General features: G+C 38.6%; 1 protein-coding gene and 1 pseudogene across 1 annotated transcript; both read left to right on the top strand.

The window, feature by feature from the left end:
- The first annotated feature begins 5,599 nt into the window (after window positions 1–5,599).
- LOC109002742 lies at window positions 5,600–7,469 on the top strand (annotated as a pseudogene).
- A 5,368-nt stretch (window positions 7,470–12,837) lies between these two features.
- On the top strand, window positions 12,838–13,330 carry LOC109002739. Its single transcript, XM_018980607.2, has one exon. It carries the CDS (start codon window positions 12,899–12,901, stop codon window positions 13,043–13,045), a length of 147 nt encoding a protein of 48 aa, XP_018836152.1. The 5' UTR covers window positions 12,838–12,898; the 3' UTR covers window positions 13,046–13,330.

Genomic DNA, 13,330 nt, shown 5'->3' with positions numbered 1-13,330 from the left:
ATTTCTCCCATTTTGACTTGTGCAATTTTTTGACATTAACAATATTTGTCGTCTATCAAATATGATAAACTATACTAAACGAGAAATGACTTAACTAAATATTATCGATATTAACCCTCAACTATTTCAGAAAATCTCAATTTCCCAATTCAATATAGACAAACAAAATATATTGAAGTTTCGACTTTTGTCTGCGGCACACTCACAGTCTCACCACAGCATGGCAACTTATAATATGTAATTAGAAATTTAGAAGTTTTCCCGATCGCCACCGAAGTAAGGTTCATTAGAATGGTAAGGTTCATTAATATGTTGCAAATTGCAATGGGCATGCACCCAAGTGGGTTTCCTTTACTTTATAATAACGCCAGTGGTTCAGCCTTTTGAGTCATGCTCATAATTGTGTCATTTTTTGACACAGGCACAAATTTTCATCAAGCCCCTGCAATTGTTGATTATTTAGAATAACTACTGTCAATTTTTTTTTCTTTTTCTTTTTTCTTTTGAAGATGTTTCCGTTGTAAGCCACTCACTGAAAGCATGAGGTTTATAGACATTACAGATTCTTCTATTATTTTGACAATGATTTTGGTTTGTGCCACGTCATTTGCTCCCCCCATTTCCATGATTGATGTCATTGTTGGCCCTCTAAATCGGGAGGTAGCCAATGAATATCAGATCCGGGCCACTTCCTGGTAGCCCTTATAGCTCATTACTTAAAAGTGGTCCGATTTATGTCACTCATTGGACAACTTAGATCAGGGCCCAGGCTGTCGAAGGAGTGGCCATTTGGATGATGTAGATCGGGTCATGCGTGAGTGACTTTTGCAGGTGCAAGCGGCACACGAAAAGAACTTTCATGGACCGCTCAGAAGAGAGGAACACAGACCTTCGTGGGCCGCACAGTCGTTTTATCCGTGGCACACACCAGAATGACCAGAGGCGTAGAAAAAGTAGGAGAAAGCATGGAGCAGATACGTCATTCACAAAATCTTATCTGGAACCTAAAGAAGACGACAGTGCAAAGCCCTTTTGGGTTGATTTTGATTTCAGCTTTACTTTTTGTCAAAGTTCTATTCTTTCTTAATCCAAGGCTAGATGCAACCAACTTTTGTGAACAGGTGAGTCCCTCCCTTCCGGTATTTCATGGATATATCTGACTAAACATTGTCACCTCTGAGGTCTGACTAAAGATCTTTCCGGGTGATCGGGGATAGACCGGAGGAAGAAAAAACCTTCACGATCACCAGGCAGTAGAGTCAGAGAGGTAGGGAAGGGACTGTGTCTGTGAGGGAGGGCAGGGCTAAAATCTGACTCTGTTGGTACGCATCAGTGCATGTATATATGGGCACGTAGCTACTAGCTAGCTGAGGACAAGCCCAAATGGGAGCCCCCCCGCGCGCCCCACATCCGAGAATTGAGTTGTAGGCACGACCACGTACAGCCAAGTTGTCTTCAGACTCGCATACATTTTTGTTTTTTTGAAACGCAGACTCGCATACATTCTACATTAAAAAATGGACAATTAGACTTTGTTTGAATGTTTAGCTGAATTCAACTGATTTGAGTTTTTATGAATAGTAATGAGTTTAATAGTGAAGAGAATTACGTGGAATCCATTTATACTGAATTTAATGTGTGTTTAGATGTTAAGATGAATTTAGTATTTTTTATAGGAAATTGAAAAAGGTTGTAAGTCTCACATATAAAAATGTTTTAAGTTGAAAAACGTTGTGGATCTCACGTGTAAGAAGATTTTGAGTTGAGATGAGTTTAATAATCTGAGAATTGAGTGTTTGAATGTTAAACTCAGTTTAAAATTAGATTGAACTTAGCTGAATTCAGTAACCAAACAAAGCCTTAATATCCTTGAGGGCTAACAAAAAGGGCATGAGAAATATTTGATGAATATTTTAATGGTTAAGCGTAATATATATTGATGCATAATACATAGAGAAACACAAGCTAGGGGTGGGGTGGGTCCCCATTGCCTATCCATTTGCCCCTGCCCTTGCGTCCGACCCCCGCCTATCCGTTACGGGCTACGGGGCATCTACCTGCATGGTGAATCCATGTGGGGACAAGGCCCAAGTTGGGGCTAGGCCCGCTCGGGATATCCCCTATCCAGCCCATACACACACACACACACACACACATATATATATATATATATATATATATATATTTTTGTATGATAACAACACGTTGTCGTTTCACATATGCAGGGTTACAAAACCCTATGTATAAATATCACATTTTCTTTCTCTCCTCTCATTTCTCTCATTCCAGTTGCCTCCCTTCGCCCCTCATCTTCTTTGTTGAGTCCACTCTTCTCTTCTGAGTTTTCTCCATTGTCCATCAAGCTTTCAAGCCTTAGTGCTACACTATTAGTGGCCATGACCCACCATCTTCAACTTCTCTTCTTCTCCTTCTTCCCTTATTATTCTCCTCATCCTCTAAGTTGGCATATATTAGAGTACTTTTCTTCATAACTTTATTGTCGTGGCCCATGGGTAACTGCTAGTAGCTGCGACCGTTGGTGACACAATGAGTCTGTGAAACTGTGAAGGGTATTTCGATCTTCGAGTTTAATGACCCACGGTCGCGGCCATGGGCCATTCAGATCTGCCCACATATCTATATGACCCATGACTGTGGCTGTGGGTCTGTTGTTCAATTTGTTAGATTTTTCTGATCTGTAAGTTTATTTTTTGGTTTGATCAGTAAGTTTATTTTTTGGTTTTTCTATGGATTTGCAAGGTCTATAATCCTGTAATGCTTTGTGCATTTTTTTTAAAGATTTATATTCTGTAAGCGCATAATGTAGTGTTGGACAAGGCATTAGAAGGATGAGGGGTCAATCTGCCCCCAGTATTCGAATAGAGGCACCCGCCCATGAAAGTCAGTTCTGAGGTTCGGGAGCCCAGACTACCCATCTAGTCCATGAGGGGGGAGGATAGGATGGGGGGCCAATCTGCCCCCAGTATTCGAATAGAGGCACCCATCCATGGGGGGCAGTTCTGAGGTTCGGGAGCCCAGACTACCCCTCTTGTCCATGCGGGGGGAGGATAGGGTTACCCCGTCTGGGGGCGTGAGTAGCACCCTTAACACAAGCTGATATATGGCTACCCTTAAAACAAAATGAAATGTAAAATCAAACGACAATTAATTACTTTCTCGAACACATGAACAAGATTGAAATTTACAATTCTCAGATATGATCTGACCTCTCAAGCAATGTCTCTAGCCGAACAAATGTAGGGTGCTTTAAGCCCATTAGAACTAGAGAAGAGTGCTTTAAACCCATTAGAACTAGAACAAGTGTAATGCACGTGCTTTAAACATGAACAATTCCACGCTAAAAAGAAAGTACACAGGCTTTGCCAAATTTAGACAAGAAATGGTAATTATTATTGCAATTTGTAAAAAATGTTAGATATAATTATAGATTAGGGAAGCACACTTATATATCAAATATAATCAATCTAATTTTCAAGTATATTCTATATTAATTTACTGTTTACTTGGCATTTACTAACTATAAATATTATTTGGGAAATGCTTACCCAAAGTGTGTTTCGAATGTTTTTTTTTACTGAATGATTAAAAAAATATTTTTTAATGATGTTGTAATTTTTTTATTTTTTTTAAAAATGTTTATGATGATTAAAAATATATATAAAAAAATAAAAAATTAAAAAATTAAAAAACCTATTCGGGACACAAAATGGGTCCCGAATTCGGGACCCATAGCAGTGCCCATATTATTTCAGGGAGGGGAGTGTGTTTTTCTGGCTGTCTAGTCTCTACAGCCCACTGTACGTGCACTGTCTAGTCATTTCCACCCTCCTTGTGGGCTACCTCTGACTCGGTCGCTCTCTGGCCACCCACACCTGCCACTCCCTCCCTCCCTCTGCCCCCACCTCTTTGTCACATTACCCCGTAGCCTCTCTCAATACCTCCCGAACAATTAAGGAAAAGAAATACTTAATCTATAAAGAGAATTTATAAATAAATGAAGTTCTAAATTGAGATAATTCTAAAATTTTTTTTTTTATAAATAAATAATACGTATTAATTATTTATAAATTGTTTAAAGAAGTAACAATATATTATCTCTATGATTTTATCCACTCGTCAGAATGCACCATGCATGCACAATACCCTCCACATGCACTCACACGTTTCTCTGATCACGCGGTACGTATATATGCATCACGGACCCACCATAGCACGCTGCATATATGATAGCAACAACACTAGCCAACTCTTTCAGACCGATATGATCATCAGTTTCCTATATGATCTGCATGACATTTCATAAGTTCATGCTTATTTATAATGCAGGACTGCTATATATATATAATACTGTTACAAACATCCAACATATATATTCCTCTCGAATCACGATTGCTCTACAGTATTTTCAACCCAAAAGGCATTACACATTAGACCAACATGGCATAAATATTTGATGGGATTTTGGCACACAACTTCAGATTTAGCTAGCTCAATATGTATACCAACTACAGAAAATTTCAGACCAAAGCCATTGAACCAAATCACTGAAATATCTACATCTCTTAAAGTCTCTGGTCTTATCAACCAAATAACCCACACCTGAAACATTCAAAAATTGTAAAATCTTTTCAACCAGGAAAGCATACGGGAAATTTAAAAAATTCCATTACCTTATGCCAACCAAAGATCGTATTGTTCGATTTGGATAAATAGTCAGAATGAGAAATGTTCTGTCAAAATTGCTTACCATATTGTAGCAAATTTCACAAATACACTGATGTCAAATCTCCATAATTTCTCAATTGGAAAAATTTAGAAACTAAAAATTCATGATAGCCACAAACTCCTCTTATGAAAATTTTTTTAGGCAATAATACCAACCTGAGAAAGGTTGAAGAGCTTCATTCCAAACCTTCCATCCATTGCTTGCCCATTGTGCGAAGAAAAAGAAGAAACTATGTTCCATCTTTTTATTGAATGCTCAATCACCAAAATTTTATGGAGTCAAAGCAACTGGCCACTAAATCCTTCATTGTTGGCGACCACCACAATGAAAGAATGGATACATATTATCACTGATCCCGAAACAAAATTGGGATTAAAATCACAGGAAGAGCAACCTTTCCAATTATTTGTAGTTCTAATAATAGATTTTATATGAAAATTGAGAAATAATGTAGTCCACAACCAAACATTTATTTCTCTAAAGAAGGCCAAGGAGCAGTTGGACGCTTCATACTAAGAGAATCTATATGCATGGAAGCAAAAGGCGAAATCAGATCAATCACAGGAATGGCAAGCCCCTTCCAAATATTAGATAAGTATATCCTTTGATGCTACAATACGAAATTCCTACTCAACATTCTTAGTTGTAACTCGAGATTCAGAAGGGAATATTATAGAAATATGGATAGAGGAAAATGCTACCACAACACTTGCCATAGCAGAAGCTTAGGCAGCAAAGATTGCACTCAAAATGGCAGAACATTTACAAAATGACAAAGCAATAATGGAAGGAGATGCACAACTAGTTATATCAGCAATCCAAAGAGAATTGGTAGTTTGGCTTATTAACCCATAGTTGAAGACATTGCTCAAATGTTGAAAATTCAAAATGACTGGAATTTTTAAAAAATAGATCAATTCCAAAATCGAAGTGCGCATTCAGTATTGCAATGAGCAGCAACTAACCATACATGTTTTTGGTAGCATACCCATAGAAGAAATTCCTACTTGCATATTGATTACGGGACGGATCCTCTCCCTACTAGCTTGTAACTTATTTTGTTAATGAATCCATGCTTGATTAGAAGGGGAAAAAAAAAACTAGCTCAATATGTGTTTATTTTTTCCTTTATATTTAATCTTAAAATCGAGTAAAATGAAGGACAAAATAACACTCCACCCAACGAGCAAAATCATCCGTTCAACATGTATCTAAGTGGTGTATGCATGTACAGAGATAAGAGAGCTGTGAAGCGGCTTGTTGTTCTGTAGCCTCATCCTAGCGATCCTTTTCAAACTCTTTAAAGTTCAAACTTTTGAACTCCATCAGTTCTCAATTCCATTTCTTAAAATTCCAATCTTTGTATCTCTTACGGACATGGATAGAAAAGATACACATAAATGCCATTGCTATTGAAAACTGGCAGGGATCGAGAGAGAAAGGGGGACCAGTAGTGATCCTAGCCATCTCAAAAGCAGAAATGGTGTTGAAATGAAGGAGCATCAGCGGTAGCAGCCAGAGGAAGACGCACTCCTCAATTAAGCCTATGTTAAGCAATATGGCCCAAAGGGTGGAACCTCGTCTTTGTCCGCATGGGGCAGCCCCTCCACCGCGACCCCAAGTCGTGCCTCGAGCGCTAGAAGAACTACCTAAAGCCAGGCCTCAAGAAGGGCTCTCTCACCACGAAAGAACAGTCCCTCGTCATCTCCCTCCAGGCCAAGTACGACAAGAAGTGGAAGAAGATCGCCGCCGAGGTCCCTGGCCGCACACCCAAGAGCCTCGACAAGTGGTGGCAGGTCTTCAAGGAAAAGCAGCTCAAACAACAGCAGCAGAACCAGAAGAAGAAGAACGACAATAACGCACCCGAATATTCCGACTGTACCGACGTGAATATTATTCCAGTGGTGGAATTTCTGGAGAAGGCCGCCCAGGGCCCGTACGATCACATCTTGGAGACTTTTGCTGAGAAGTACGTGCTGCAGCCCAAGCTCTGCACGTTCCAGTCCCTGAATGCAGGCAGTATGGTTCCGGTGCTCCCATGTATTTCGGTGCCCGATATGGGTCCCATTCTGTCTCTCGGGTCGACTACGTCTTCTTCGATGACGTCGACCATGCTTCCCTCATGGATGAACATGATTTATTCCCGTACGACGTCTTCTTCTACCACCTCGCCGACGCTGTCTCCATCAGTTCGTCTGTCCCTTTCTCCGACTAAACCGGCTATGGAGCTGGATTCAAATCCAATCCTCTTATCTCCGGATCGCCAGATGACTAGGCTAATCCAGTGCTACAAGGAGGTAGAGGAGGGGAGGCATAGTTGGGTACAATACAAGAAGGAGGTTGAGCAGGGTGGAGCAGCAGCTGGAGTTAGAGAAGGCAAGAAAAATGAGAGAAAAGATGGAGAAGATAGAGGCAAAGATAAGGTCACTGAGAGAGGAAGAGATGGCATTTGTGGGTAGGATTGAGAGAGAGAGTACAACAAATAGCTGAGAGCATTGAAGAGAGATGCAGAAAGCAAGGAGGCAAAGTTGGTGGAGGCATGGCGTAGCAAGCATGTGAAGCTGACTAAGCAACTTGTGGAGCAGATTGGATTACTCAATAACACTGCCCCAAAAGGCAATCACTAATTATTCTTCCTTTCTGGCTCTATGGACCACCATGTTTGTCACTGATCTTGCTTTAAACGTAGTAGTAGTGTACGTACAACTCGTTTTACATTATAATGCTGGCTAATTTCTTTCGTATTACTTCTCATATATCTTTATTTTTGAGAGTTTACATTCCATAAAATCTATCAAAGTATAGGATCTTTTATAATCAGATGTGCATATATTTTTAAAGTGATATTTATTATAATATTTTTATTAACTAAATGACGAAATACATATTATATAAAAAAATAATGAATTACTAGTAGAAAAATAAAATTCTCGATGGAGCGAGCAAGTTGGAAAGTGCTATTGGAAGCCAAATTTGAGAGGATGGAAATTAAGGAGGAGTGGCCACCGACGTGCCTGAACCATCTTTCTTTGCGAAGGATGATGGTTGAAGAAGGTCTCTCTGAAATGCTACAGATGCTATGTTATGCAACGTCCTTTTCGATAAAGACTATTCAATGGGATCTGTTTCATTTATTTCTATTTATTCCTTATTTTTTGGGTCTTCGGAGCAAGCATAGGACGTGTGGTTCTCAAACTTGCCCATGCGCAATTCTGTCCGCTTTACGTAAACTCGCTGCTGCTGGACAAGTAGATACTGGGCCCGTACGGTTCACGCCCTCGAGGAGGGCCCATATGGTTGTTAGATGGGTTAAGATAAAGATGGTACGTGCATGTTGGGCCAAACCAAGTCTCAGCCTGCTGTCTCACGATTTTTGGTTTTTGGACTAACACCAATATGACATTTGCTGCAAGCACACAAAGACAAGTTTAATGGGAGATGATGGGCTTGCTTTATCAGCCACATCCATAAGACTCGATCCATTTTACGTCCTTTCATTTCGAAAGTGAGAATATTTTAGGTATTCTGTGAATAGTAGTAAAAAAGTAATGATAGAATATTAAATAATAATGAATAGTCGTAAAAAGTAGATAAAAAAATAATGAATAATAGTGAGATATTCTGAGACTACCTGAAGTACTCTTAGTACCAAAACATATTTACCCAAACCTGAATATGTTTTGGTACTAAGAGTACTTCATGTACTTTTTCATGGACTTAACTAGGGGTGCTACATGCACCCTATGGGTGGGTAACCCTCCCCGTACCCAACCCCTGCATGGAGAGAGGGGGGCGGATGGATGAGGTGTCCAACCTTGCACCCCGGTACCATTGGCCTAGAACATACTTTTTGGGCCTAGAAATAGCTGAAATAGGCCTAAAAGTTAACAAAAAAAAAAAAATTAACAAAAAAACATTACAATAATAAAAATAATATACTACTATGTTGCAACCAACTAGAGAAGTACTATGTAATAAATTAATAATAATAACTAAATTATTACAATAATACAAATTAAAAGAAAATAATTACAAATTACAAGCATAAAAGGGACATTATATCAACTTTACAAATAAGTGAATCACTGAATACAACTAAGTGAACTGTTTGACATTTGGGGCGGGTGGCAAAGGGTGGAAAGATATGTAATTAGTGTTGCATGCTGTGAAATCATAAAATCTGAAATATTAACAATTTAATAGGAAAATAAATTTAGTCATTTCAGTTTTAGCCAACTTTGAGCCTAACACCTTTTCTCAAGTTATCCAATATCAGCATTGGTGTAAAGCCATGGCAGCTGAAATTAGAGCTCTAGAATCTAACAATACTTGGACCAAAACCACTTTACCTGATGGCAAACAACTTATAGGATGTAAATGGGTATATAAAATTAAATATAGAACTAGTTGCAGTATTGAGATATAAGGGTAGGTTGGTTGCAAAGGGATATACATAAATAGTGGGCTTGGACTTCCACGAAACATTTTCTCCGATAGCTAAACTTGTAACAGTTCAATGTTTCTTGGCAATAGCAACAACTATAAATTGCTTTTTACACCAATTAGATGTCAATAATACATTTCTCCATAGAGATTTAGATGAAGAAGTGTATATGGATATACCACTTGGTTTTTCTCGTATGGGAGAGTACAAAGTATGCAAATTAAATAAGTCGTTATATGGACTTAAACAAGCATCTCGGTAGTGATTCTCAAAATTATCTCCTGCCTTGCATGCTTATGGCTTCATTAGGTCACAAGCCAATCACTCCCTCTTTACCTGCTCTTCTTCCAACTATTTTATAGCCCTTTTGGTATATGTAGATGATATTATAGTGGCTGGAGACAACATTCAAGCCATTCTAAATTTGAAAGCTTTTCTTAATCAACAATTTCATATTAAAGATCTTGGTGAATTGAAGTATTTTCTTGGTTTAGAAGTAGCAAGATTAGCAAAAGACATAGAATTAAATCAGAAGAAATATGCATTAGACATCCTTGAAGAGTCTGGCTATCTTGCTCCTAAACCCCTTAGTTTTCCAATGCAGTAGAACCTTCGACTTGGTAAAGATGAGGGCATTCTCTTGTTAGGTCCTTCTTCATATAGAAGGCTTATAAGTCGATTGATCTATTTGACAATTACAAGACCAGATTTAGCTTATTTAGTTTAGGTGCTTAGTCAATTCATGGACAAGTCCAGACAACCATATTTGGAAGCAATGCAAATGGTACTTAGGTATCTTAAATCTTCTCTTGGTCAAGGTATAATGTTTCCAGCTCAATCCACTCTTCAACTGAAAGCCTTTACAAACTCAAATTGGGCAGGATGTCCAGATACTAAAAGATCTATCAAAGGTATTGTGTATTTCTTGGTAAGGCTCTTATGTCATGGAAGTCTAAAAAGCAACACACTGTCTCTAGATCATCAGCTGAAGCCGAGTATCATGCAATGGCTTCAACAACCTGTGAGATTACTTGGTTACTTGTTGTGTTATTAGCTTTACATGTTGATCACCCTAAAGTTGCTCCTCTATTTTGTGGCAATCAAGTAGTTTTACATATTGCTGCTAACCCTGTATTCTATGAGAGGACTAAACATATTGAAATAGATTGTCATTTGGTTCGAGATAATATTCAAGCAGGTGTGATAAAGACTTTACATGTTAACAGTACTCATCAACTCAATGATCTTCTTACCAAGCCTCTCAATGCCGTTCAATTTAATCATCTTTTGTCCAAGATGGGTGTTATTAATATTTACACTCTATCTTGAGGGAGAGTGTTAGTAACTTAATTCAAAAGAGACCAGAAGATTTTATCATGTTGTAATTCTGTAACTAGTAGAGATACATTTTCAGCACGCGTGTACTTTTGTTCACTTGTATATAAAAAGCAGAGCATGTACTGACAGTTTTGAGTTTCCAGATCAATATGTACATAGAACAAGAAAAGATTTTTCCCTCAATTTCACTTTTCCTTTTCCTCTACTTCTTCTCAGCTCTCTGGATATTGGACTAAGCTGTAATGGCTGTCCAAGTTTTATGAGTCTTCTTCAGGTTGAAATATCAACCGGGCCTATCTTTCTTTTGTTTTCTGTGTGTTTTAGGAGTTCCCGCGATTAGCAGGCCGATATGGAGACAACCGATGATATCTATTGAGCCGAAACGCCCAAGTTACGGTGGGCCTGAAGGCCATCATAAATCATTAAGGGTTTGGCAAACGCAAACATGGAGATATTCTTTGAGATCTACTACATTAATACCTCGTCTGCTCATGCTCTCTCTCTAGATGCATAGCATGGCCTGAGATCTTTGAGATTCAATACATTGCTTTAAAATTAGTATATATGCATGTTTGAACCGGAAGCATGCATGCTTAATTCTAATCCAGGTTAATTTATTAAGCTCAAAGCGTAATCAAGCTACCAACTTAATTCAATGTACCGAACAGTTTGGAGGTGGGACATACATAATCTTTGAATAAACCAAGACAAAGATACGCTAAAATTGAATTAATCAAGAAAATCATGGTTACTTAAGTGTATGTAGTTCTTAGAAACATAGGGCAGACAGGAGGCTCCCCTGAACAAGAACCCCCAGCAAAAATCTAGGTTGCTTAAGATATAAAAGGCAGTGACCATATCCCTCACGATCGAGATTATCACGTTTGTGCCTGTCTTCTTGGTGCCGTATACATACAATGTCTTTTTCTGAGATTAGGAGAAAGAAAACGGGCAAGCAACGCCTCTGAGTACTGAGAGTTGAGACAAAAACCTGGCCCCAACTTTGACAATTGAGTCATTGGGGATTATTTAAATGGCCATTGTCCCCCTACAATTACACCTCTCTTATCCCTTTGTCTCAGTATGTGGGTTTTATTATTATTTTTTTTGTTCACGAATGGCAGTAGGTCCTACCTTAATCAAACATATATAAATAAATATATATATATATATATATATATATATATATATATATATATATATATATAAGGCCTGCTTTTGGGTAACTTCCCCTAGACCGGGATATGTTGAGAATATTTAGAGGAAGTTGACTAAGTTGGTCATTTTGCTATGTTATCATGCTTAGATAGATTAATGGAGAAGCAAAATTTACCACAGACACGATAATCTGTCGCAATGTCCGACAAAACATATTAACATTTGTTTGGAATCGATAAATTTTTTATTATCTCTGTTATTAAAATGGTAATGGAAGCTGCTAAGCAAGTGAGTTGGGAGGAGCACGAGAGAGAGAGCATGTGGGATTATGCTTTATGGTTTAGTTAAGAAAATGAATAATCACGTATGCATTGGTCTGCTGTGAAGGCATGCGCACGTACAGATTGTGCTGCAATCTTTTGAGCTTAGAGCCTCCAAACAAGGTTGTAATTTAGGAACATGGTTGGTCTGCCCCGTAGGCGTGGTGATATCCAAAATAAGTGGAGAACTGAAGTACGGAGTCTGCTGCGGCCTACGGGATATATCTACGTTAATATATACACACACACATCTATATATATGCTTAATTATTTTGTTAAAATAATGGAGTTATTACGGAAAACGACACAAGATTAGGTGCATTGACTTAGGAATCATATCATGCACCCGAGTTACATATGTGACGATAGACGTATATGCTTTATGATCTGTATTTTGGATACTGTGGTACGGGTGCAAAAATATTAATGGTTGCTGAATAATTACGTACGGCACAATAACTCGTGGATTTGAACACATTTGCAGCATGCAGACAAACGACATGCAAGGAAACATCCGAGCTTCTTCTCGAGATTACTCCTCGTGTAGTTAAGTTTTTGTAACACGTGGCCATGAAAAGTTAACTTGGAGTAATGGTACTACGGTCTACCCCTGCCAGCTATATTAGAATCGGGCTCTCTCTCTGTCTCTCATTAATATTTGACCACATAAATGTTGGTACAGAGGATGAGGTGGCACAGAAGGAGAGGCGTGGAATCCAACAATTGGGAGTTGGTTTTGGTGCATTTTCTTCGAAGCCTTGGACCACACCCTCTATTTATACCCAAACACTTCCCAGCTCTATCACAAACACTACTGCAAAGCCCTTCATTGCCCCTCCCCCAACATTACTACAAAACTCTTCTCTCTCTCTCTCTCTCTCTCTCTCAACAATGAGCAGGAAGATAAGCACTGAAACAATGAGAGACTCTAAGAGAAAAGTATCTTGCAGAAAGCTTGGAGGGTATCTTAAAGAGCAGAAAGGAAGGCTATACATAATCAGGAGATGTGTAGTTATGCTTATTTGTTGGCATGACTGAAACTGAAAGCAGCACTATGTTGAAGATTATATATTTGTGTCGACTTAGCCTATTTTTTTCCAGTGATGACACAAGTCTGATGCAAAGCGAACACCATTGCCGCCACTGCAGCCAACCTCTCTCTTTTTCGCAGTATCTCTGTTTTTGGTGTTTGCTATGTGTCATTTGAAGCCGTAAATAGCAGAGAGATCACAATTTGTTTTTCATGATCGTGATGACCATGCTTGATATTGAAATTTACATACATCATGAAGATTTTCCCAGTTATACTAGTATAATATTCAT

Source organism: Juglans regia, chromosome 1, assembly GCF_001411555.2.
Source record: "Juglans regia cultivar Chandler chromosome 1, Walnut 2.0, whole genome shotgun sequence".
NCBI classification, from domain to species: domain Eukaryota; kingdom Viridiplantae; phylum Streptophyta; class Magnoliopsida; order Fagales; family Juglandaceae; genus Juglans; species Juglans regia.
Note: the sequence above shows the minus strand (reverse complement) of the source record. Positions and strands in the feature narration are given on the sequence as shown.

Excerpts from the sequence above, each read along its gene's own strand:
- LOC109002739 (XM_018980607.2), top strand. The coding sequence starts at position 12,899 with ATGAGCAGGAAGATAAGCACTGAAACAATGAGAGACTCTAAGAGAAAA.